This window comes from Nothobranchius furzeri, chromosome 17 (genome assembly GCF_043380555.1).
Source record: "Nothobranchius furzeri strain GRZ-AD chromosome 17, NfurGRZ-RIMD1, whole genome shotgun sequence".
NCBI classification, from domain to species: domain Eukaryota; kingdom Metazoa; phylum Chordata; class Actinopteri; order Cyprinodontiformes; family Nothobranchiidae; genus Nothobranchius; species Nothobranchius furzeri.
In genome coordinates this window covers 29,437,642-29,464,014 of record NC_091757.1, presented here as the reverse complement: position 1 = coordinate 29,464,014, position 26,373 = coordinate 29,437,642, and the positions used below count along the sequence as shown (strand labels likewise).

The window sequence follows — 26,373 nt, the reverse complement described above, 5'->3', positions numbered from 1 at the left end:
GCTGGACCTTTACACCTCCTGATCTAGACGGGGACTTCCGCTCAGGGTATGTAGACCGGCAAATGGCGTTGAATGTGTTTATGAATCTCCTAATCAAAGCTTAACACGAAGACATCACCTTCAGTTCCCATCAGAACTAATCGCTTCTTCAGATTTGCTGGTTCTGAGCAACATTACACCTCACCCCATTCACCGTCTCATCCACCTTAGTTACACCATACATTTAGTTTTTAAAGTTAGTCTAATTTAATTTGTTTAGTAATACATTTTTTTTTACTTTTAAACTTGACTCTCTGTCTTCTGTTGTCTCTGAGTGAATACGAAGCTGTTATCTAATCCCTGCATTAAAATGTTCCAATCTTCTGGTTTAAAATAACCTCACAGATCCATAAGGTCGATTTCATATTTACTATGGAATCCTACGCCTTATGGCTTATTAAATAACATGTAATTTAAATCATTACACTTTACATGTCTTTACAAAAGGAAATAACTGATTTCTTGTCTAATGAAGACTGAATAAAAGGCTGCAGTTAAGCACTAATCTAAAAAGTAGCAAGGGATCTGAAAGCATAATTTCATTTCCAACTTCAGTTCCCTGAGAAGTTTTTTCACAACCTGTGATGGGACTTTTTTTTTTAGCAAATCTGACGTGAACCGAGAAGTAAAAAATGTTACCAGCTGTGAATGTGAGTGGAGAGATTTCAAAACCAGACCTGGTAAAGAATCTGAACAAAAAGACAAGAGTAGGAAAATGTATTTGTGCTTCATTACAACCTGGCATGAATCCTAGTGATATGACAAAGTCTAAATCTGTTCACAGCGAGGGACACAAGCCTCAGATATTCACTCAAAACGGAACAAACATGTAGCTGACGTCAAAGTCGGCTGAGCAACACACAGGTCTGACACTTCATTCATAAAGTGACTCAAATTCAGACAAGAGGGATGCTCCACAAGCGTTTGTTATGCAAATATGTAAATCATCATCGAACATTAATAATTCATGTGAAATTTCTACCATGATGCAAAAGGACTACCGGTAGTCCTGACACATAAAATGCCCAGAAAACAACCTTCGATAAAACCATAGTGAAATTAATATTCACTGATGATCCCATGGCTCACTACTCGTGGGAGGGGTCAAAGGGGTCGGGTCCAATGTGTGATGGGTGGTAGCAGGGACCTTGGCAGTCTGATCCTCGGCAACATAAGCTGGCTTATGGAATGTCACCTCCCTGGTGGGGAAGGACCCTAAGTTGGTGTGCGAGGTTGAGAGGTTCCGGCTAGATATAGTTGGACTCACCTCGACCTGTGACTCTGGATCCAAACAAGTTTCCTTGAGAGGGGTTGGACACTCTACCACTCTGGAGTTGCTCCTACTGAAAGACGCCGAGCAGGGGTGGGCATTCTAGTTGCCCCTTATCATGGTGTCTGTATGCTGCAGTTTACCCTGGGGAGCGAGTGTAGTCACCCTCTGCCTTGGTGTGGGAGGGCAGGTCCTGACCGCCGTTTGTGCTTATGCACCAAACTGCAGGTCAGGCTACCTACCCTTTTTTGAGTCCTTGGAGAGGGTGCTAGAGAGCGCTCCTTGCAGCGACTTCCTTCTCTCTCTCTGTCAGTGCGCCCCAGGGCAGCTGTGGCTACATCGTAGCTCATCACCATCAGTGTGTGAATGTGTGTGTAAATGGATGAATGATACACTGTTGTGTAAAGAGCTTTGGAGTCCTTACTCCAAAATTCCACTACCTCCGCTCCGCCCCCGCCTTCCGCAGCCGCTCGCTTCCGAACTCAATTTTTACTGGTACCCGCTCTACAAAGGCGGAAGTTAGATCCAAACACCCGTTGTGTGGGAGAAGCATCGAAATGAACTGTTTAATCTGCCCATCATTTGTGTTGAGTGATCAGCAGTGTTTGGATCAACAAAGTGTGACTACTTTGATAGTAGAAACTGTATTTATGGCTTATTTTTGTGCAGTTAAAGTTCAACCGCCATTGATAGTTGTTAAAAGTTGTTAAACCTGTGGATATGAAACAAAAAACGCTTTTTGTTTATTGATTTATTGTGAAATAACAGAAGTTGTGCTTGCTCTCTTTCCTGTTGGGCGGTTGTGATTTCTGTCCATTGACTGCGGAGGTGCTCCGGCGTCCGGCAAAAATAGAATCAATCCTATTTTTGCCGGATGGCGGAACGGCGGGCGGCGCACTGCGCCGCATGGCTGCAGTAGTGGAGCAGCTCTGATTGACTATAATGGGACCGATTTTGCTGCGGAGTTCGTGCCGGAGCGGAGCGGAGGTAGTGGAATTTTGGGGTTACTCTGAGAGGCGCTATACAAGTGCGGGTCATTTATTCTGCTGGGGAACTTTAACACTCATGTGGGCACATGGTGAGACCTGGAGGAGTCTGGTTGGGAGGAACGGCCCCCTGATCTGAATTAGAGCAGTGTTTGTTATTGGACTTCTGTGCTCACCATGGGCTGTCCATAATGAAATACCATGTTCAGGGATAAAGGTGTCCATATGTGCTCTTGGCACCAGGATAGGTTGCACCATGATGATCAACTTGTTGTCATCTTATCTGATCTGTGGCTGCATGTCTGGGACACTTGGGTGAAGAGAGGGGCAGAGCTACCAACTGACCACTACATGGTGTTGAGTTGGCTTTGATGGTGAGGAAGGATGCTGGTCAGACCTGGCAAGCCCAAACATATTGCGAGGGTCATCTGGGAAAGTTTGGCAATGTCTCATGTCAGAAGGGGCTTCAATTCCCATCTCCAACAAAACTTCCAAAACTTTCTGGATGAGGCAGGGAACACTGAGTCCTAGCGGACCATGTCCTGTGCCTCTATTGTTGAGGCGGCAGCTGATGGGCACCGACAGTCTAAGCAAAATACGGCTCGGGTGGTCGCAGAGGCAAAAACCCGGGGATGGGAGGAGTTCGACGAGACCATGGAGCAAGACTTCCGTATGGCTTTGAGGAGATTCTGGTCCACCATCCGGTGGCTCAGGAGGAGAAATCAGTGTGCTACCATCGCTGTTTATAGTGGGGATGGTGTGCTGCTGACCTCGACTCTGGACATTGTGGATCGGTGGGCGGAATACTTCGAAAACCTCCTCAATCCCACCGGCACGCCTTCTAGTGAGGAAGCGGAGTCCGGGGACTTTGGGTTAGGCTCTCCAATCTCTGATGTTGAGGTAACTGAGGTTGTTAAAAAGCTCTTGGTGGCAAGGCCCCAGGGGTGGATGAGATCTGCTAAGAGTTCCTCAAGGCTTAGGATGTTGTAGGGCTATGTTGGTTGATGTGGCTCTACAGTATCGCATGGACATCAGATGCAGTTCCACTGGATTGGAAGACTGCAGTGGTGTTTTTTTTCAACCTGTCCTGTCCTGTCAGTTGAAGCAGACTGAATGGTTCTGGGTGCAATAACAAGTCAGAGCAGATTTACTCTATGCACCAAAGTGGATAGACAGGAAGAAAAGAGACAGAATACAAACAGGGAAATAGAGGGTTGGGGCAATGGAGGGACAACAGTGGACAACAAACAGACAACACCCAATACACAAGACAAGACAAGACAGTGAGGTCAACATGATATAAACAATGAAAAAAGACAAAAACAGAAAATAAATAGAAATCTACCAAAATAATGGAATGGCAGCTGTTGGATGGCATTGTCCATATTTATTGCCGCATGTACCTCTGTGCGTGTACGTATCTTATAGAATACTTTGTCTTTATTATGAACATGTGTACATACACATAGTATTACACACAACATAAGTAACTTCTCCTTCTCGTTTTTTTTTATATTTTTTTTTATACATGTTCAAAAGGGAGTAGGAAGAAGCATCAGCTTATTTAATCCCACCCCTGTCTCAACATCAAATAACTAATAATTATTTAATGTTGTCCGGTAGTTTTGGGCAAATTACTTTGCAACATATTCACATAAATGGCACATGGTTTATCACGATCATATCATAAATACAAACATTTTGTGTTTAGGCACATACTTTTGGACCTTCTTTGAAATTGGTAAACATCATGAGTTTAAGCCTTTTTTTTAAACAGCATCATGTTTGGACATTGCCTCAATTCATCACTCATTCTGTTCCACAGTTTCACACCACACACAGACACACTAAAAGTTTTAAATATTGTTCGGACTCAACCATTTCTGAATTTTAACTCCCCTCTTAACTGATACCTCCCCTCCCTTGTATGAAACGGTTCTAATATGTTGTCTGGGAGTAGTTTATTGTTTATACATTAGCTGTGCTGTTTGAAATTGAACTATATCTGGAAATTTTAAGATTTGTGATTGTAAAAATAATGAGTTTGTTCGATCTCCGTAACCAGTGTTATGAATGTTCCTTAGAGCCCTTTTTTGTAACACAGATAATGACGATAATGCACATTTATAGGTGTTTCCCCAAACCTCTGTACAGTAATTTGAATATGTGGAAATAAGTGAACAGTATAGAATGTGGAGTGACTTTTGTTTGACTTTTTTTAATATTGAGATGCTTCTTGAGATTTTATTGTTTATATGTTTAATGTGAGTTTTCCAGCTGATTCTATTGTCTATTATTATACCAAGAAATCTGATCTCCTTCACTCTTTCAATTCTCACACCATCAATTTGAATTTGTTCTTGTAAATTTTGATTTACAAGAACAAGATCATGATTTTAGTATTATTCAAGTTTAGTGACAATTTATTCCATTCAAACCATTTTTTTGTAGTTCTGAGTTGAGCGTATGTAAGAGGTCCTTGAAATTATCCCCAGAACAGAACATATTTGTATCATCAGCAAATAAAATTAACTTTAATGATTGTGACACCGTGCAGACATCATTAATATAAAGAATGTACAGTTTTAGACCAAGCACTGATCCCTGGGGAACACCACAAACAATGTTCAAGCATGATGAGTTGATTCTATCCAATTTCACAAACTGCTTCCTGTCGGTCAAATAATTCCTGATCCAGTCTAGTGCCACCCTCTGATTCCATAGCGTTCCAATTTATTTAGTAGGATGTTATGACTGATTGTGTAGAATGCTTCTTTTAGATCTATGAATATTACTACTGCACACTTTTTCTATTCTATAGAATTTGTAATGTCCTCTAGTGTTTCAATTTGTGCCAGTGATGTTGAAAAATTAGCTCTAAATCAATATTGACTGTTAGTAAGTAGTTACCATATTTTCCGGACTATAAGCCGCTACTTTTTTCCCACGCTTTGAACCATGCGGCTTATAATGAGGTGCGGCTTTACTGAAGATTTTTCTTCACCTGCCAGGGGGCACTTTAGCAGACAGTGAAACAGGTGGAAGTCAAAAGTGGAAATCGAAGAAAGTGCTCATTTTAATTTAGCACATGCAAGAAGCCGGCACGATGAAGAATTATTTTCAAATCAATACCCCCTTGTCATGGTAACTACACGTATGAGTTCATATGTTGCCGCATTTAAGTTGAAGGCCATCGATCTGGTAGTAAAGGAGGGAAACAGTGCTGCCGCACGTAATCTTGGCATGAATGAATCCATGGTTCGGCACTGGAGACGGCAGCGGGAAGAACTCATTCAAGCCAGCTTCACCCGGGGATGAAGACAGCAACACTGACATCGCCACAGAAAAGGTATGTGACGAAGCTCTTCTGAGGCTGTTCAACTCCGACACTGAAGAAGAGGACTTTAATGGCTTTAGTGAGCAAGAGGAAGATGAGAGCGAATGACTTTTTCTGGTAGGCAAGTGTGTTTTATTTACTAACCAGGCATGCTTTGTGTGCAGTTTTTATTTTCTAATCATCCAGGGCTTATTAATGCTGTGTCAGCGCTGTTCTTTTCTTCTAAACATGCATGCAGATTACCAGTAATAACGTGTCAGTTCTGTTTTTATTTTATAACCATCCAGAAATATGAATGCTATCAGTACTGTTTTCTTTTCTAAACTTGCAGGCACGTTCAACCGTGTTTAAAATTCGTTTTGTTGAATTAAAACAACGAAAAACCTCTGTGTAGCGTCTTTCTAATTATCTTATGTTATGGCTATACAAGCGCTGTGCGCCGGAGACCTGCATTTGGCTGCTGTGCCGCGGCTTGTATTTGAGTGCGGCGTGTGTGTGTGTGTAGAAAACCTTTTTTTTGTTTGTGCGGTTTATATTGAGATGCGCTCTATAGTCCGGAAATTATGGTAATGTTTTTCTAAAAAATTATCTAGGTGGTAAGTGAACAGTTTTCTAGTATCTTGGCAAACTGAGGAAGTAAGGAAACAGATCTGTAGTTTGTGAAGTGATGTTTATCCTCAGTTTTATACAGTGGTACAACTTTCGCTATTTTCATTAAGTTAGGAAATTTACCAGTCTGGAATGATACGTTGCAGATGTTAGTGGTTTAGATATTCCTTCAATCACTCTTTTAACAGTAGTCATATCAAAATAATGAAAGTCTGTGGATGTTTTATGTCTACATTTATTAATGATATCGATGACTTCTCGTTCCTCTACTGCTGTGATGAACATGGACTTAGGGTTCCTCTCTATCAGATTATTGGTCCAATTTTCAGAGGTTTGTGGTTCTGGAATGGTCTCTGCCAGTTTTGGTCCGATGTTTATAAAGAATTTATTGAAGCTACGGGCCAGATCCTTAGTGTTGTCTTGTACGATATCATTTTCAATGATGTATTGCAGATAGTTTTGTCTAGCATTATTTTTAATGTCATTTCATATTTTCCATGTGCTACCATCGATGGTAGCACTTTCACACGTATGTGTTTGTGTGGGATCCCTATATGTGTCGGTCTAAGCAGTGTTTCTGTGAATGTTTGTGGGTGTCTGAAAGTTGATTTGTCACCAAGAGTGTTGTTTTGTTTTTGTTGGTAAATTTTGTGTATGTGATAGGGGCTGTCTGCAGCAGCCCAGGCCCCACCAGTGCCACAGTTCAAGACCAGGCACACCCCAGCAGCCGATAGCCACCAACAGATGGACATCAATAAGCCAGCCCTGAGGACAAAACCCGAGCTCAGGAAAGAAGGGGGGCAGCCAGAGGACATAAGGACATCAGTCCCCTAGCCTGGCCTGCCAGACTCCTCTGTTTCATTCTGCACAGAGAAAGGGTCTGGGAACGCTCCTATTCAAATAACCCCACCCCCTGAGAATTCTAACAGAGCCAATTAGCGCTGAGTAGCGTACGTCACACACCATAACGCCGAGTTTGTTATAAGCATGGCGACTGAAGCGGAGTTTGCTGCAGCTCTTTCCTCTGTTCTAAATGACTTGGACAAGTCTTTTAATCAACAAGTAGAAGCGCTAAAAGTATTTCTTCCAAAGAGAAATGAAAGATGTCGCCAGACTCCATTTTTGACTACAGCTAAAACACTACAGCGTCCCGAACGTCACACACAGCCACGTTCAGTTTCTCATGAACAACAAAGACAGCGGCAGAGTTTGCTGCGGCTCTGTTCTCTGTTGTAAATGACTTGAATGTCTTTAAAACCACAAGTAGAAGTGCTAAAAGCATTTCTTCTAAAAAAAAAGAAAAAGATGTTTGCGCTGCTGCCAGATGCCATTTTTCACTACAGCTAAAAAAAATAAATACAGTGTCGCGCAGTACAGTCGGCACTTCTGTTGTTTTTGAGACTGGTCCTTTTTGAGCTGGCTAGTCCCGTCACTCGTGCCTCTCTGCCTGTGAGCAACCAGACTCTTTCTCTGTGCAGAATTAAACAGAGGACGAGTCTGGCAGGCCAGGCTATCAGTCCCCAGCCTTAGGGAACATGGTAGGACACACAACAAGCGTCACAGACTACCTCCAAATGTGGCTCAGGCCTTCTGGTTTCCCTGAATAAGTTCACAGCTTTATTTAGCAGCATTAGGCTGTGATCCCATCGCACAGCATCAGTTCTTAAACAAGGCAAGGGCACTTTCATATTCAGCCCTTGACTGGTATGAACAAAAATAAACCTTTCTTTGACTCAATAATTTAAACTGCAATGAGGTACATTTTAAAAGCCAGACTATATTTTTATGTTCCCAATCCTGCTGCAGTTTTTATGACAAGAATTATTGTTTTTGTACCTGAGAATAAACAGGTTTGAAGCAATCAAAATGAAGTTTTTTTTTTCCCCCTTGGGTAAAACTGCTTGGAATGGCTGATTAGTGTAATCGCCAACAGATGAGACAAACAAGACCAGGATTAGGATACTGTCACTCAGGCCTAGTCCACACGTAGCCGTTTTTTTTCCAAACGAATATCCGCCCCTCCAAAAACTTGCATCCACACCACCTCGTTTAAAAAAAAAAAACTCTGTCCACACGTACTCGGATAAATATGTTGTTAAGGACATGCCAGACCTGTAGGCGGCAGTACTTCCCCCGTTCTTATCCTCGTCCTTCGTCTGTGGTCTTCCGCAAGGAGCAGTAATTCCGCTTGCAAAAACAAACAAGCAAAAAGCGCTTGGACAATTGATAAAGCGAGCGCAGCTCTGGGGGCATCCATGCTGTCGGCTAGTGTAGACACAGGTCGCAAACGTGATGTCAGCATTTTTTTGTCGCGGAAAGTGACGTTGCGGTCCTTAAAACTCTGGTTTTGTCTGTCCACACGCAGACACCCAAAACGGAGAAAACACAGATCTTCACTTTGGCCGGAGTTTTTAAAAAGATCCGTTTTCGTGTAAAAAACTCCTTTTTCGTGTGGATGACAGGCCAAAACGTAGAAAAATATCTACGTTTTGGCAGATCCCCGGCTACGTGTGGACAGGGCCTCACTGCCTCAGCACTGGTCCTGGTCCACCAGACGAGCAGGATGACTTTAAGGACTGACAGAATTGTCACCAGCCACAGAGATAAACAAGATGAGTGGCTAACTATCAAACAGTAATTGCATCTCTAACCCAGACTGCAGTGGCTTGTCCCACTAATTGAGACCAAGTTGTTTGCTCTGTTAGAATTGTGTTAAGTCTTACCATTTTACGTTATAAAAATATTTGGATTTACGGAAATAATTGAACCAAATGCTACTGCATTTTGTTCTATATTAACACATTTTTATAAAAAAAATTCCTAAAATTCCACCAACTGACCTGTTTGCGTTGAATCGCCTCTTTAAGCAACATAACAACATCTTTCCCTTCACAGTCGCTGGCTTTGAAACCTTTGGTCCACTTCAGTAGAATGCCCTGGGAAAACGAGAGCAAGAAAACATGTCTCTGAATATAAAACATATTTACTTCAGTATATATATATCAGGTGTTTAGACTGAGTGCGCAACATTTACTCCAAAACACACTTAAAACACTCTGGAACGATAAAAAATGGTCTTTGCCGATGGTGATTTGTGCATAGGTGGCCTGATCTGTGAGAAAGTTTAAATTAAAGACATTAAGGGTTCAGAACCAAATAAGTAAGGATGCATGATATTTTGGCATCAGTATTGGTCAATGTTGGTCCTTTTTGACATATCTGTTTTGGTCCGATAAATACAACTTGGCTGAAATTGTTGCCATTAGCAGCTCTGACAACAGATAACGACATGTCAACAATAACTTTCTTCCCCAAGGCCTCCACATAAGGAACACTACAGCTCGGATCAGTTGCTAAATTCAAGAATGATTTCCTAAACCAATATGAAATTCTTCCATGACTTATAATATAGATAATCATTAAATAAATGTTTGTTTATTGCTACTTATAATAATTATATTATAATGAAATGCTTCATTAATCTGTGCTCAATGACTGAAGTTTGAAATGAATGTTATGTCTACAATGACTGCAATGTGGTTCCGCAGGTTTATATGGCAAAGGCCATAACATTTGCACTCGCACCATAACAAGTAAGGTTACGTTAAACTCTGACACATAAATAGTCTTTCACCCAGTCAGACCATCTGGTATCAAAGAAGGGTGTTTCTGAGTTGTCTTGGTAACATCTCTCAAACCTGTCAGCCTTTGTTTGGCTGTGCAAATCATAACATCAAAACCTTAAAACTGGATCACTCTGTGTGATTCGGCAGTTCTAGAGTAAGCTTCAGACCGGCCAGCCAACATTTTTTCTTTTAAATCCCAATTGCCTATTTTTGATCATTTTAAATATATATTTTAAACATTTTCTAAATGCTTTTTTATATTTTAATTTTTTGTTTTGTTTTTGTGAAGCGCCTCGTGATTTTTATCTTGAGAAGCGCTACAGAAATTATATTTTCTTCTTCTTCTTCTGGATCCCGGGTTTCTGGGTTCCAGGCTCGGCCGGCTAGGGGGTGGGAGGCTGCGGGCGGGCCTGTGGGTTTGCAGCTGATATCTCCCAGGACTCTGCCGGCTGCTGGTTGTGGCCCCCCGGGGCAATCCTCTGGGCCTCTCAAGAGGGGGCTGGGGCTTTTCTGGTTACAGTCTCACTGGGATCCCTGCGCTCTGGGACAGCTCCTGGATCTCTGGGACTTGGAGCTCCCTCCGCCTCCTACACATCTTTGGGGGGCAGATCTGTGGTTCCTCACACTCTCTATTGAATGGTCCTATAGAGAAACCTTACATATACAAGCGTGTGTACGCACACAGGTGCTCACATGGTGCTCTCATAAGTATGGACTTGGGCATTTTCAACACGTCTTAAGTCTGTGGTTGGCACTAAATGCACTATGATTTATTATCGTGGGATTGTTCAGTAAAACAATGTTGATTTTATATTTCCTCATCAGGTTGGCGCAGTGATAGTTTGCTCTAGTTGTATTGTTGTGTGTCCCCTTTTTTTTATTGGTTTGTTTTTTCTCTTTCTGCAGGTCTAGAAGCAGACTCTTGTTCATCATTGATTGTTTATTTTTGTCGTCATTTGCATGATTTTACTGTGTGGGCATTGGAACGAGCCCCCGCACCGTGAAAACAAACATCTCAGCTCTAAAGCCGATCTTCATCCGCATACGTCACATGTCACGTGATCAGGAAGCAGAAAATCCATGTGTTAGGAGATTGCTTTGGGCCGCTGGTGTAAAAAAAGTGAGGCGCGAACCGGAAGAGCTTCTGCTGATCACAATTCAACAACGGACTATGAAAGAACTGATAAAGCTCGAAACGAGCGGATTCTTCCTGATGTAAGAGGTGAGTCTCCGCTTTGTTTTGGTTGTTTTGGCGTCGGCATCATCCTAGCGCACAACGTTCTGTGACTCTTAAAAAAAAAACGGTAAAAATGGTGAGAAACGGTGGCAGCGAAGGGCTTTACCGATCAGGAAACAGCTGGCAGCGAATGAGTAAAAATTCTGAATAATTAATGAGCATCAGAGCTCCGAAGAAAGGCCCCAGCCTCACGTTAATAGATGTTCGGCCATTTAAACTCTCTGTACTTTAGTTTTGTCTGTGTGTTCGTGTTTGGATGTTAGTCATGAAATTATTTGGACAAAGAGGGCAAGCTTTGGTTAATTACTGCACTAACAGATCATCCAAGCAGTTTCGACTTCTTTTTATCAGTAAGTAAAATTATATTTCCGTACTTTATTTTGCTGGTGGAATGGGGGAATGCTGTGCCATTTAACTGCTTGGTCAGACATGTTAATGGGGCTGCTGGCTGGATAAGAAACTTGAGCGGATGCCCGTCTTCCGTTTCCTGCCCGAGACGAGTTGCAAGAGCAGGCAGCTGGCTGTTCCCGATTTCTGGGGCAGCCAATGCCAGGCTAGTCATGCTGGCTACCTGTGGATTTCTGAGGGAGACCACAGAAACACCGCAGCTTTTGATGCTGCTTTACTTTTGAGTCGCTCAACCGCATTTTTTCTCACTAATAGTTTGCTAGTTTACCATAACATTGCTCGGTCTAAGAAGGGTTGAAATACAACGTGTTGGTGTGGCTGCTGGGTATCTGAGGATCAGGCTTTGCTGGTCTACCGCGGGAAATCACCCGCTAGTCCGCCGTTCTCATCTCTGGCTAGGCGACCAGCATGACTATTGCCTCGTTCTGAAGCCAGTCAGCCGTGCGAGTGGGCTACCCCATGGTCCCTGTTGCCCTTCTTAGCCTCTAGGGTTAGCTAAGTTAGCTAGTAGCTAGAATGGTTTCATTTGTTCTAACCCTGTTCCAAACGTAACAGCCCCACCCTCAGCCCCAACTCTTTTCCATTTTTGGATTATCTGGGTGTGACTCAGTCAAAAAAAAAATTAAATAATGAAATAATAATAATAATCTGTGGTGGGAACCTCCCAATTTTGGCTTCAACTTGCCCCCGGGCAGAGCAATGGGCGGGCTATGTCCATATTTTTGTATGTTGATGGTCTCTACCTGAGGTCCTTGTTCTCACACACTATAAAAACCTCAGTGCACTAGCCAGATCCTGGCTGCCGCTGAGCAGCTCTGCTAGCCAGCCGATAGTCACTTCCGGCCACGGTCCTGTCGGCTTGCTGCTCATAGCTTGTAGAATAACTTGCCTGTCTGTGTTCACTCAGCGTGCCACTCTGAATCCGTGTTTGGGTTTTCTGACATGCTACAGCCTTTCCCTGTGGTCACATGATTCCTCCTCTTGGGATCTTTGTCATATTTACCAGGAACTATAGTTAATAGTACTAGCCGGCATGCTAGCGCTACAGTCTGCTTCCATTACATGATTCCTGGATGTTTTCAATCATGACTATAGCTGATTTGTCTGATTTAGCGATAAATCGCTCCTGTAGAAACTAGGGAAGGCTGAGGAGACATTTCAGCTAGATTAAGGTGTTAAAAAGATGAGCCCACAGCAAGGAGGAGAGTTTCAGTTTTAGCACGGTGAATTAATAAACTCTTGGTAGTGCCAAAAGCAAGCCAAAACTTCCAAGTGTTCCTTTAATTCTCATAGACTTCTGCAAAACCTTTTTCATGCTGCATGCAGGAATTGTCTTTAACGGAGAAGCAAGGCCACTTACACAATCACATATCCAAAACACACAATTATGGTTCGTTATAGAAAGCCTGAGTAAATTATGTCTTATTTTACACATAATGTTTAGAGGTAGAGATGTGCAGCTATATTCATTGCACTAAACTTCTAATTGTCATCATTAGCTAAATGAAACTCCCCATAGTTCACTGATTGTTGAACCTTCCAGCTGTGATGAATGTTGAATTGGTAGCACTTATTTCTGAGGTAGCATGTTGTTGTGGAAAGTGTGTTAGATTGAGGTAAAATTTAGTTTGTTTGTACCAGTGTGACAGGTTCATAATACAGCCACAATCACATCTCCACTTGATGTTCTGAAATGTGAAAAAAGCGTCACGTCTTTCTTTACAGATATGAAAACATGGCTATATTAACCTTAGAGGAAATCTTCAATGTGACTCATTGATACCTAATATTAATCAATTTCAGTAATTAAACGTAAAAGGGGACACTAATTCATGAGGCAGACTAATTCCATGCAAAGCCAGATATTTCAGCCTTTATTTGTTGTAGCTGTGATCATATTGTGAAAATGTTCACTACCAGGTTCTAGACTCAAAGTGTCACACTCTAATCAGCTAATGAATCCACAACACCTGCAAAGGGTACCTGAGCCTTTAGATGGTCTCTCAATCTAATTTGAATTACTGAAATGACAGTCTTTAGCACCATATTCTAATGTTTTGGGTATCACCTGAAGAATAAAGCCAGTTACAAATACCTTCAAAAGGGCAAAAAAGGTATTTGGCAGCCCCACTTAATAAAGCTGAGAGAAGTCTGTAATTTTCATCATAGGTACACTTCAACTGTGAGGGACGAGATGTAAAACAAGTCCAGGAAATCACATTGTATAATTTCTCAAGAATTTGTATAATGGTGCAAAAATAAGTATTTGGTCAATAACAAAAGTTAATCTCAGTAATTTGTAATGTAACCTTGGTTGGCAATGACAGAGGTCAAATGTTTCCTGGAGGTCTTCACCAGGTTTGCCCTAGCTGCAGCTGGTACCATGGCCCATTCTTCAGCATCAGAAGGGTTTTCAAGTCAAAGTCAAGTCAAAGTCATTTATTGTCATATTCTACCACATGTGCAGGACATACAGAGAAATGAAATTGAGTTTCAGCACACACAATTCAAAGATCAGACATACGTGGGTAAGACACATAACAAGAATTGGTGACTGTGGTCATTCGCAACATGAGTCGCGCTACCTTAATAGATAGATGAAAAGGGTGTTACATGAGGATAAGTGGGGGTAGGTAAAAAAAAAAAGGCATAGCAGAGTTAGCCCCAGCGGGGAGTAACTCTAATTATACAAAAGAAAAACCTCCTTTCACATGGAAGCACAGACAGCACAGATACAACATCAGAGTCCGATGGGGAGGCGGGGATGGGCGGGATCCTGAAGCCTCCAATGGGAGCTGCCACTGCGGCGCATCAACCAGCTGCAGACCAACAGGTGGGAGGGAGAGATAAGGAACAGAGAGCACATTGAAGTTCCTGCAGACATGTCAGCCTGAAGGAAGAGGGTGAAGGCCGGGACACAGCATCTGTCGGCATTCCTCCTTTTGTGGGGGTGTGTTGAGGCAGCCTTGAGAGGCTGCTATGGCGTCAGATAAGGATAAACATGACTTTGTTTAGGGCAGGCAGAGATAATCTTCCTCTCCGCCTTGGAGTCTCTAAGTGGTCATTCATGTCCACCAGTGAAGCCAATTTTACATTCTAAACATCCCCGCATCGTCCAGCGACCCTCTCCAAGATCAAATCCATCTTGCGCACTAACACAGGCAACGCCGCGAGGACATTGTCCAGCTTAGTTTTATTGCCATGTGTGTGAGAATCACAACATTAGGAAATTGATGCTGCACTTGGTGCATGAAAAAATAAATGATAAGCAAAAATTAGAATTAAGAAATAAACAATGAAATGATGATAATATAGGGAGGCAATAATTAGAGAAGCAGCTACTTTATACAAGTTAGTGTAGGTACTGGTCAGAACGGATCATCTCAGGTGCAAACACAACACACAGGTAAGTCATTTCAGAACCTTCACATGCTTTTTTTTATGTAGCCACTCCATTGCCCGGGCGGTGTGTTTAGGATCAATGACAGCTGGAAGACTATTTTTCTGCATTGGTGCTTTAGGCTGTGAAGGCTTTCATTAAACCAGGGAGTAGGGTTCACTGCAGGAACTGATCTGGTTCTGACAGGACAGACATTGTCCAGAATGGAGAGGCAGTGCTCGTTAAACTGAGAAGTTAAGGAATCTGGGTCGTTATCAGAAGAACAGGGTGGATCAAAAACAGGAGAAAAATTGCTAGCTGTGCTCTCATTAAGAAAACGAGAACTAACAACTAAAAACAGGGAGGTACGTCCTCGGTGCATCTTGGGCAATCGTGAACGAACGGAAGGACAAAAGAGTCTGCGATCATAGGAGATGGTAGCAGGGACACTACCGAAGAGGATTGCAGACAGGAGCAAGGTGGAAAAGAGAAGGTTAGTGGAGAAAAGTTTGAAAAAGTGGCCGGTGACTGTGGCTAAGCCAAGCACAGGCACCATCTTGTTACCGACCGGAAGCGCCATCTCTTGCGGAACCAACCTGGAACACCAGGCGGTGGTGCTGCGGCTGCAGGCAGTATGAGCCCCTCGCCTCTGACGACTAAACGCGTGTCAGCCCCGCTAATCCCTTTGGAGCGACTGTGGGAGCCCCCCCACAAAAGAGGGTGGTCGCATTAGTGATGTATACTGCGCGCCGAGTGCCGGCCGGAAGGGATATAAACACAACGGACACGGAGACCATGGAGCTTTTGGCCGTGCGAGCGAACAGACTAATCGCCTTTTTACGGGGACGGAGAGAGACAGCCAGCTGTTCTAGAGAGTGATGAAAACACTGGCTGAGCGGGGCGTCAAGCGGGACAAAAAGCAGGTCACATCAAAGTTTAAGGTCCTGAAAAAGAAATTTCATCAGTCTGATGTGTCTTCCGTCTGACGCAGAATGCGCGACCCTGTACGTCACATGCGGGGGGGGGGGGACCTCCCTTTATCCAGTCTTGGGCCGGGGACACACTGGCCGCGGAAGCGCCGCGAAGCGCCGCGAAAATGGGACCGCCTTCATTCGGCGCCCTTGTTAAGCTATTCTATAGACCACATGGGCCGCCGAAGCGCCGCGAATCGCCTCGCGCCGGCACGCGCCGGCGCTCAAGCCCGCGCCGTGCAGCGATCATTTCGGCGTTGGCTCTATTTTTTTCGCGAGCCGCGGGTGAATCGCGTCAATTCTGGCAGGAAGTCAAATGTAGACATAAGAGGCAGGCCGGTAAAGTTAACAAAATAAAGCATTTCAAAATAAAATTCCGCAATAGTCAAATGTGTTCGTAAACAGACACTGCAGAAAAACCACACGAACACGCACACACATACACACACATCGAACTTGTGTGCGTGTGTGACCACGTGAAGGGGGGAGTGGTTTTGGGTGTCTTTTCACCGGAGCAAACAGGACAGAGAGGCAGAAAGTCTGAGGCAAGCAGTTAGGATGGATGACTTTAAATTAATTATGGAAGTTGAGAAACACAAGGAGCTGTACGACCCCCGAAAAACATGATTGTTTACGTACCCATGTCGGAAGAAACTGCTAGGATACAGCTGCAGAATTGGAGCGGGTTCCAAGAGATTCAACTGGCAGAAACAACTCATACCATAGGTTCACACACACACGCGCGCGCGCGCGCACAAACACTCAAACGTAGGAAAAGAGCTGAGAAAAGGCAGAGAGGAAATGGAGGACACCAAGTGTTTAAAAGAAAAACTACAGCTGAGTCGAGGCGCGCCTCGACTGGGGCGCGTCTGATCTGAACTGAGGAGCGGCGAGCAGCGGCCGAATTTCGTGAGCGATTCGCTTCTCGGCGCTTCGCGGCGCTTCCGCGGCCGGTGTGTCCCCGGCGTTGGTTTGAGAGGTGTCTCAAATGCAAGAAAGTCTTCAACAGCTGTGCTTAATAGCAAAAAAAGACATACCAATTTTGAGTAGCTGTCCACTGTAGTGACCGTTATGCATGAAAGAGTTAAGTAGGGGTACCTTTTGCAAGATTTTAATCCATGACTCTGTAGTGTGTTACCAATAGTCACCTTTGTTACTGTAGGACCAGCTCTCCTCAGGTCATTGACTGTTTAGTTATGGCCTGTTTCCATGTACCCCACAAGCTGAGATCTTGCATTGAGCCCCAAGATGAGGGTGGCTGTCAGTGATGTTGTATTTATTCCATTTTCTCCAACAGTTGATCTCTTCTCACTAAGCTGCATGACTGTTGTAGATGGGCTCTCCCAGTCTTGTGTAAGTACACAATCTTGCCCCTGGTGTCCTTAGACAGCTCTTTGATTTAAGGTGTGGACACGTGACTTTTATACAGATAAGTTCAAATCAGTGCTAATTATACTTGTAATGCATGGAAGATAGAAGACTTTCTTAAAGAAGAAAGCTCTGTGAGGGCCATAATTCTCACTTGTTTGTACTTATTCTCTGCACCTTTATACAAATACATTTGAAGTGTACGAATGTACCTTTGATGAGAATTACAGACCTCTCTTATCTTTATAAGTGGGACAAGTTGTACAATTGGTGGATGCTAAATTCGTTTTTTGTCCCACTCTATAAAATAAATGTAAAAAGAAGTGTTACCTCATCCAGTTTGCTTTGATTACAGGGGAAAGAAAATGTAAATCCCAGAGGTAACGATGCTCCTCTCATGCCCATGTACTCCAGGAAGTCAGCGATGCACTGGACAATGTGATCGAAAAGCTTTGACAATAAAAACATAAACACAAAAGTATTAGCTCATGTGGTGTTTTCCTCTCAGGGTTTTACTAAAGCTGCTTCTAGGAGAAACACAGTTCATTATAAAACAATAAAACATCAAACAGCTGATTGGTGCAGTTGAGTTGTCTTGGTTGTTGACATCTGAGGCACAACCATTTTATTACCTCCTCCCCTGTGCCTTGCATGGTCTCCTGAGGGATGGTGTAGATTTTCTGGTGCATATCCACTTTGTGCCTCTTTCCACTTCGCAATCGCACCAGGAGAACCCGAAAGCTGGAGCCCCCAAGATCCAAAGCCAAGAAATCACCATTCTCTGACCAGGACAAAAATATCAACTTTGGTTTAAGAAGCTTTTGATATCAACCGCCGCAAAAACGTCAAAGGTAGGTGATGATGCTTTCCAGACTCATCTCACAACATATACCATAAAAGGCAGTGGACAATATGCATTATTGATTAAGCTACCTGTTCCATCAGGAGTGGATCGCACATAAGTGGGAAGCATCTTAACACTTGTTTGCTCGTGGGTTTGCTTTGACAAGCCAAGTACAATCCCATCTGTCATTCTCCTCTTGACCTCGAGTAACTGTTCACGACTTAAACGCAGCGTGTCCAGGATGCGCTGTCGCTCAGCCTGTTGCGCAGCAAGACGGTAAGCTACGGCCGTTACCATAGCAGCACCTTTCCCACTGCCACACGGAGACTGCAAAAAGCGTACATCGCAATCTGGGACGAGTCGCCGCACCATTTTTTGGAGTCTTCTAGAAAATCTGTAGGCAGACAAATGCATTTAGTTAATGTTTTGTTTGATCGTTTCTCTGTTATTGTTTTCTTGGTCATGAAGAAAACAGAGGAAGGACCTATTTCTATTGTTTTTTAAGGCTGCACAGAAACCCCAACAACAATAAAATGTAAACAGAAACAATAATTCTGCACAAATACTGCACTATTTGACAATGAAAAGAAGAAAACATTGATTTTGGAGGTATAAAATACCCATTGAGGGCTGCATGGTGACACAGTGGTTAGAGCTGTTGCCTTGCAGCAAGAAGGTCCTGGGTTCGCTTCCCAGCCTGGAATCTTTCTGCATGCAGTTAGCATGTTCTCCCTGTGCATGAATGGGTTCTCTCCGGGTACTCCGGCTTCCTCCCACGGTCCAAAAACATGACTGTTAGGTTAATTGGTCCGTCTAAATTGTTCTTAGGTGTGTGTGTGTGTGTGTGTGTGTGTGTGTGTGTGTGTGTGTGTGTGTGTGTGTGTGTGTGTGTGTGTGTGTGTGTGTGTGTGTGTGTGTGTGTGTGTGTGTGCATAATTGTTTGTCCTGTGTGTCTCTGTGTTGCCCTGCAATAGACTGGTTCTCTGTCCAGGGTGTACCCCGCCGGGTTGCCCAATGACACCCCCCCCCCCGTGGACGGATGGAAATTACCCATTTTTTCTCTCTTGATTGTCCATTATTTCCATTATTGTACATTATTTAGTGTTTGGAATCAAAGCTTTAACCATTTGTTTCACCCGCTGTGTCCTTGAGTCTCTTCAGTACAGTAGAGAACCATGAATGGATGCGAGAAACCAAGGCTCTGCTGTTTACTTTCTGATTTTTACCTGGCCACCCCTTTTCTCTCTTCATCTTTCTCTTTCAGTCAAAATACTAAAGGACATGAATGAAAAACATAAAAACACATGCTGCAAAAATCTAAAAGGATACTGTGATGAGAAGGTATTCACTCTTTTTGAATTGACTTTTCAGTTTTATTTGCTTTAAGAACTGCAATAATGCAGATTTTTTTACTGTAAGCTTTTCCTCAACAACTACAGGAGCAGAGGTGTCAACGAATGTAAAGATAAAAACAACATGAAAGCTTCCAGAGGAAAAACACTCATGTCAATATGAATCAAAACAAAAGTCTTGTAAGCTATTTAAAAGGCAAACAAACAATGATACCTGGGGAAGAACAATTAAAGACTATAAACAGACCCGTATGTGACTATAAATATGCATGTGCAAGTGTGCACACTGAGGGACACTTGTGCTCAGTGAACCCTTCTGAAAGAGGCAGAACAAGCTCAACTCAACTCTACTTTATTTATAAATCGCGCCTTACAGGCAAAAAGATGCCACCAAGGCGCTACACTGATCAAATAAAAACATAAAACATTAAGTCCAGAAAATAAAACATTGTATCACATGATACAGATAAAAATACAATGAGTAAAATCGCTATAAGTAAAACAATAAAACTAGTTAGAAAGGTTAAAAGACAGGTCATAAAAATATGTTTTTAGCCTTGCCTTAAAAACTGCAACAGAGGTGGAGGCCCATATGCTCAGAGGAAGCTTATTCCAAAGCTTAGGACCTGCCACAGCAAAGGCCCTATCACCACGCGTCTTTAGACGTGTTCTTGGGACCGAGAGGAGCATGAAGTTCTCCGAGCGGAGTGACCGTGAAGGGGTGTATGGTTGAAGTAGTGACACCAAGTAAGGAGGGGCCAAACCATTTAACGTTTTAAAAACTAGTAAAAGTATTTTAAAATGAATCCTAACATCAACGGGCAGCCAGTGAAGCGCAGCCAGGACAGGAGTAATGTGGTCAAACTTGTGCCTGCTCTCTAAAAATCTGGCAGCAGCATTCTGGACCATTTGCAACCTGGCTATTGAGCCCTTGCTCACACCGAATAGAACAGAGTTGCAGTAGTCCAATCGCACCGTAATAAAAGCATGGACTACCGTCTCAAGATCATGACGTGTCAAAAACGGTTTGATCTTTGCCAACCGACGAAGGTGGAAAAAGGAGGAGGAGATCACTCCATTGATGTGGGTATCAAAACTAAGGGCGCTATCGAGTTTAACACCAAGATTAGTCATCGATGTAGTCAGCTGGCCATTAAATGACCCACAGTCAGTTAGGGAAGAGTCACAGTGTATGCTTGGAGCAAACAATATAGCCTCGGTTTTCTGATCATTTAGGCACAAAAAATTTCCAGTCATCCAGGTCTTGATCTCCCTCAAACAGTTTGTAAGAGTAGAAATAGAGAGAACACTTGACGTGTTCAGAGGCAGGTACAGCTGACAATCGTCAGCATAAAGGTGGATTATAATCAGATTGAATCAGAACAAATCATTAACTTGGGTTCACCTGATACGCCCTAAGTCTGCATTTTAAATCCATTACAGAGGAAGAGTGACAGGCTTTCTGAATGTGACTGGCCTCCCAGTATCAAACACAGACCAGACAGAAGCTGGGATGAAACCCTGACAGGACTGATGGTTTGCCATCACTCAAATTATATTTTTCAACATGATCATTATAAGTTATAATTTTTAAATATAATTCTATTTTTTTGCAAGTTGTTGAAAGGAAAACAGCTGTGAAATAAAACTTGGAAGTCAGTCATTCAAGCACTGATGACAGAGGAGAGCAAATCCTATCTGTGTGAATGTGCTCCATTAATGTAAAGTAGGCTTAACCAACCTGAGCCTCCATCCATCTCTGCCCAAACACTCAGACTGGCAGATACGCAATGAATATTTACTAAAAATACACCTATTTAAAGACTTACTGATATCCCAACATTCACGTGATAGTCCACTCTCCCCAGTTACTAGAGGCAGTCCTCTGTGTCACTTACCCCGGATGAGTCTTGTACACCGAACCATCCGCTCCAATTGTGATGCGCAACCGTTCAGCTGCTTTGTTATCCCGGATCTGCCTCAGCACTGCAGCTAGAGCGGCAGCACACAGTCTTGCAGCCCGTGTAGATACGATCTGACACACTCTCCTGGTGGCTTTGCAGTCCTCGGCCGATGGGTTCAGACCCAGGTCACGCAGCACCTTATCAGCGTTTGCCAGACCTTCTTCATCTCTGACAATTAAACAGAATCATTAGAGCTGGATTTCCTTTAGTAAAGGACCTGTATCGTGCCATTTCACAGCTTCCAGCTCAACAATAGGCACAATATAATGATAAAATATTACCGTTGGCACTTTTAAGATGTCATTTTTTAGGAAATACAAGTTATTTTCGTGACACATTCATTCGCCCCTGAAGTAAGACACTTGGGTTTGATGAAACCCTGCCTTCCCCCGTGTGTCCTGCCCATGGCCAAAATCACACAGATTAAATATCAGGCTTAATAAAGCAAATCATGGAAATCTCATAAATATTAGAACAAATTCAACTGAGCAGAAAACTAGAAAAATTAAATGTGGGTTGTTGAACATTAGATCCATTTTCTTTAAGACTTTGTTAGTTGATGACTTGATTTGTGATAATCAGATCTCTTTGCTCTCTCTCACAGAATCCTGGCTGCAGCAAGAGGACTATGTTAGCTTAAACGAGTGGACTCCTTCAAATTATTTAAATCATCATATTGCTCGAAGTACAGGGCGAGGAGGAGGAGGAGTAGCAACCATTTTTCATTCGGACTTATTAATCAGTCCCTTACCAATTAATAGCTACAGTTCGTTCGAACATCTTAATTCTTAGTTTTCCTAATCCAGATTGCAAAACTGTACAACCACTCTTGTTTGTAGTTTTATATCGTCCACCAGACCCTTACTCTGAGTTTTTGGATCAGATCTCTGATTTTTTATCTGATTTGGTGCTAAATACTGATAAGGTCATTGTAGTGGGGGATTTTAATATTCATGTGGACATTGAAAATGATAGCCTCAATGTAGCCTTTAGTAATATCTTAGACTCAATTGGATTTCCTCAAAGAATACATAGCTCCACCCACTCCTGCCATCATACATTAGACCTTGTGCTGGCTTATGGCATAGAGTGTGAGGAAATAACGAACTTTCCACATAATCCAGTCCTCTCGGACCACTTTCTGATAACCTTTGAGTTTTTTATAACTGAGTTCTTGAGACATGAAAGTAAATTTCACTATATTCGGTCTCTATCTGACAACGCAGTTGCATCTTTTAAATCAACTGTTCCATCTTTACTGTCCTCAGCATCTCAGAGGCATGTAGCAGAGGGCAATATTTTCAGTTCTAGCCCCTCACAAATTGATGCCTTAGAAATTGGAGGGAACATGGCGCTCTACGCACCATGAGGAGGCCTACCTACCTTGGAAAAATAGTCTTGTGCGTTATAAAAAAAAGCTTTGACAAACTAGAACTGCTTATTTCTCAGCACTAATTGAGGAGAATAAGCATAATCCTAAATTTCTTTTCAGTACAGTTGCTAAACTTACACAGAATCATAGCTCTGAGCCATCTATTCCCTTAGCCCTCAGCAGCAATGACTTCATGGGATTTTTTACAAGTAAAAATAAATCTATTTAGGGGTTGTATGAACTAGTCGACTAGTCAACTTCATGGCTCTGTAGTGACTTTTTATGCCTGTCATCGACTAGTCGCTGTCACGTGATAATGACTGACAAGATGCAGTCCTCGGAAAAGACAGCAGGTGATGAGCCCCTGCACGTCGGGAGGCGGAGGTGACGTGCTGTGCCAGAGCATCTGTACTGGCACCGGCAGTAAAACGGACATTTAACCAAACTGTGACCTTTTCCCTCTTGCAAGTTTACCTTCCCCTCACCCCCATCCTAATCTTAACCAGTTTGCGCATGCAAAGCTCTGATCGTTGACGCGCTCCAGACATCTGCGTCCTGAGCACCGCCAAATCAGGTGTCACCACCTCAAAAAAAATTAAAAACGCTATCGTTCATGTCGGCTCATTTCCTTTAATGTTTTCTGTCTGTTATTTGTGCCTGATGCGTTTCGCTGCTGCGGAGCGAGGCGCATCACCTGTTTAGTCCTCCGATGATGCACCCCCAAAATTCCACTATCTCCGCTCCGCTCCGGCACAAACTCCGCAACAAAAACGGTCCCCTTGTAGTTGGCCGGCGAGCAGCGGCACTCCGCTCTTTTTGTGGTCGGTAGATCTTTTAGAACTGCAGTTCAAAGGTAACTCATAAGGTGAATATAAATGAACCCAGGTAGCAGTTTTTCTTTAGGATTGAGAGGAGATGCAGGAAGATAATAAACAGGCAGGACAGAAAAATAGTCAAATAAAAACAAGTTAGTTTTTGTACCTGCTGGTTGCAACAAACAAACACATTGAAGGTAATCAGAAGTGAGGAACAGAAAATTAAATAATTATTTTAATGTTTAGAGCAGCAGGAACTCCGAGAGGCTGCAGGTGCATCAGTGAGTTTGCGGCCGCTGCGCAGGGGGAGGGGGGAGAGGGCTGAAGTAGGATGCAGAAACTACCGTTGTTAAAAGAGATGTGTTAACTTAGAAAATGTGGGCGTAATTTTAATTGTCAAAAACTCCAGCGCACCTACCTATATATATATATATATATATACATATATATATATATATACACATATATGTTTTTTTTTTTTTTTGCTAAGCACACCCCCGAGCACCGATCAGAACTAACCAATAGCGTTAGACTACCGTTTACAAGTTTCAAATTTAAGGAATACCTTGGCTGAGGCAGGGTTGATGAACTTTTCACAAACAAGTAAGTCTCTAAAATATAAATATATGAAAACACAACATGACTTGAGAATAATACTTGTAAAACATCATGTTTTTGCTCCGTTTGTTGGCTACAGAAGCACATTTATAAACAATAAACGTGAGGTTGCCATCTTTATAAAAAAGATTAACAGACTTTTTGTGTGATATGCTTGTCAGCCACTAGATGGTGCCATCGGATAAGAGAAATATTCCATCTAGCTGCTTTAAAGGGACATGAACATTGCCAACCTACACACGTTTTAATTTTTTTATTGTCGCATTTATTGACATGGGAAAAATTATCTCAATAAGAGACAGAAATTTCAATAATACATTTTCGATTTATTGCCCAGCCCTATTTCAAGTCTTCAGAAAGAAGAACGAAGTTAATCAGAGTGAGGTCTGGAGACTGATGAGGCCATTGCAGAGTTTATTCCCGGCTGCTCGTCCATTATGCTTTGGGTTATTTTGTACTCCATCATTCAGATGATCAGACAGAATCTGAATTTATCAGCATCTCTTTGCCAACCTGGCCTCACCCACTCATCCAATAATACGGCCTCCATGTGTTTAAAAAATTAACTGTTCCAAAACTTTCAGCTGTACAATGAAAGCTGTTCCAGGATAGAGATCTGAATTTCCTCGTATTAGGTGCCCTGTTTATAGCAGAGATGGGTAATGATAGGTCTGCCTCCTGGGAATCGTTCTTCTCTTATCTGAAGGTTTCATTTTTTTTTTAAGTACCAAACTGGAAAGTTTAACTTAAATCACTGCAGTCAGCTCCAGACATCTTACTTGTTTACCCTATCACTACAATTCTGGAGTAGTGTCCAAATTAAATTTGGCTTAAGAGAAAAAAATTATTCTTATAAACTACGGCTGTCTCCACATTTAGGTACAGCAATCTTGTGAGGACCCATCTAAGTAGGACTGGGCTCTTCCTTGCTTTCTTCCCAGCTTTGTCCACCATTATCAAAAGGTCAAAAATCTCCAGTTTTGCTTACAATGAATCTTGGCAAAGCCTTTGTCAATCAGGATACACTAGACCCATCATTAAAAATCAGGGAAAACATGGATGTATTTGAAGACACCTTTTGAGTGTCCTTTGAATTTATCAGCTTTGTCACTTCGCTGTGACTTAACTAGCCTTGGAAGGATGCAGTGCATCAATTTGAACAGAACCTTCAGTATGTCTTGAAACTGAGAAATGTTCAGTTGGGAAACTGCAGGTGATGATAATATTCACCTAAACTATGTCGATTTAACAAACATACACAAACATACTGACTTGTCAGTCTCAATGGTGTAGATGTAGCTGGTGCTGAAGCGTCCGGTGGTGAGGAGTTCCGGCGTTGTCTTGCCCTGAAACACCATCTGATCTCTGGCCAACTTCACCAGGATGAGACGCACCAGCTCCCCCATGTACATACCACTTATCATCTTCTCAAACCTACAAGCCAACACGAGAAAGCAAACATCTTCTCATTCATATGAATAGCAAAAAGACTGCACTCTATTAACTTGCTGTAGTGCCACTTGAGATTAAAAAGGCAGGCGGATTAAGTTCAGCTTCTGACAGGCAAACACCGGAAGGGGCTTCACATTTGAATTCAGAGATGTTTCCTTTACTATGGAACGTTCTGATTTTCATCAGTCTGGAGGAAATTTAATAAGCCTTGAGAATGAACCAATATGTGGGAATACAAAATACCATCTGGATGACATTTCTTGGGTACTAAACAATTAACTAAAACATTAACGTAGCCGTAGACATACAAGTATATCTGATGATGATGCATGAAAACATGTCTGGATATGCATCACGGGCTTCTTAGTTAAAGAATTCATCAGCTTCCGTTGAAGTGATAAGGACTTAGACACAATTGAAACTATCTAATTGCTTGTATTTCTGTACAAATAACCATGTACCATCATGTACCATGATAGATTTATCACCTCCTCCAGAATACTATTTATCAGATGGATAAATAGCGGATGGATTATTTCCGCAGTTACTTTGTAACTTACATTTTTAATGTGACAGTAAATAATTATGAAACTGAAAGATTGTATTTAAGTAGGCATTAAAGTTGCATTGTGTTGGTAAATGTGTAATGTTAAGAGCCAAGCCAATAGAATAAATAGAGCATGAAGCAGAACTGAGTTGGTTGTGGCTCACCTGCCAATGTTTATT

General features: G+C 42.5%; 2 protein-coding genes across 2 annotated transcripts in view; one reads left to right on the top strand and one right to left on the bottom strand.

Annotated features, from left to right (window-relative positions):
* The window catches only part of LOC139063708 (uncharacterized), a 499,759-nt gene that overhangs the window by 343,721 nt on the left and 129,665 nt on the right, over positions 1-26,373 (top strand). The gene's annotated exons all lie outside the window — the stretch shown is intronic.
* The window catches only part of hk2 (hexokinase 2), a 112,109-nt gene that overhangs the window by 13,957 nt on the left and 71,779 nt on the right, over positions 1-26,373 (bottom strand). The window contains exons 8-13 of the mRNA XM_070546383.1: positions 25,468-25,629; positions 21,325-21,558; positions 18,164-18,468; positions 17,863-18,011; positions 17,561-17,680; positions 9,082-9,177 (exon numbers count right to left, since the gene is read on the bottom strand). Of these exons, the coding sequence (XP_070402484.1) occupies positions 9,082-9,177; positions 17,561-17,680; positions 17,863-18,011; positions 18,164-18,468; positions 21,325-21,558; positions 25,468-25,629 (1,066 nt within the window). The remainder of the gene's footprint in view (positions 1-9,081; positions 9,178-17,560; positions 17,681-17,862; positions 18,012-18,163; positions 18,469-21,324; positions 21,559-25,467; positions 25,630-26,373) is intronic.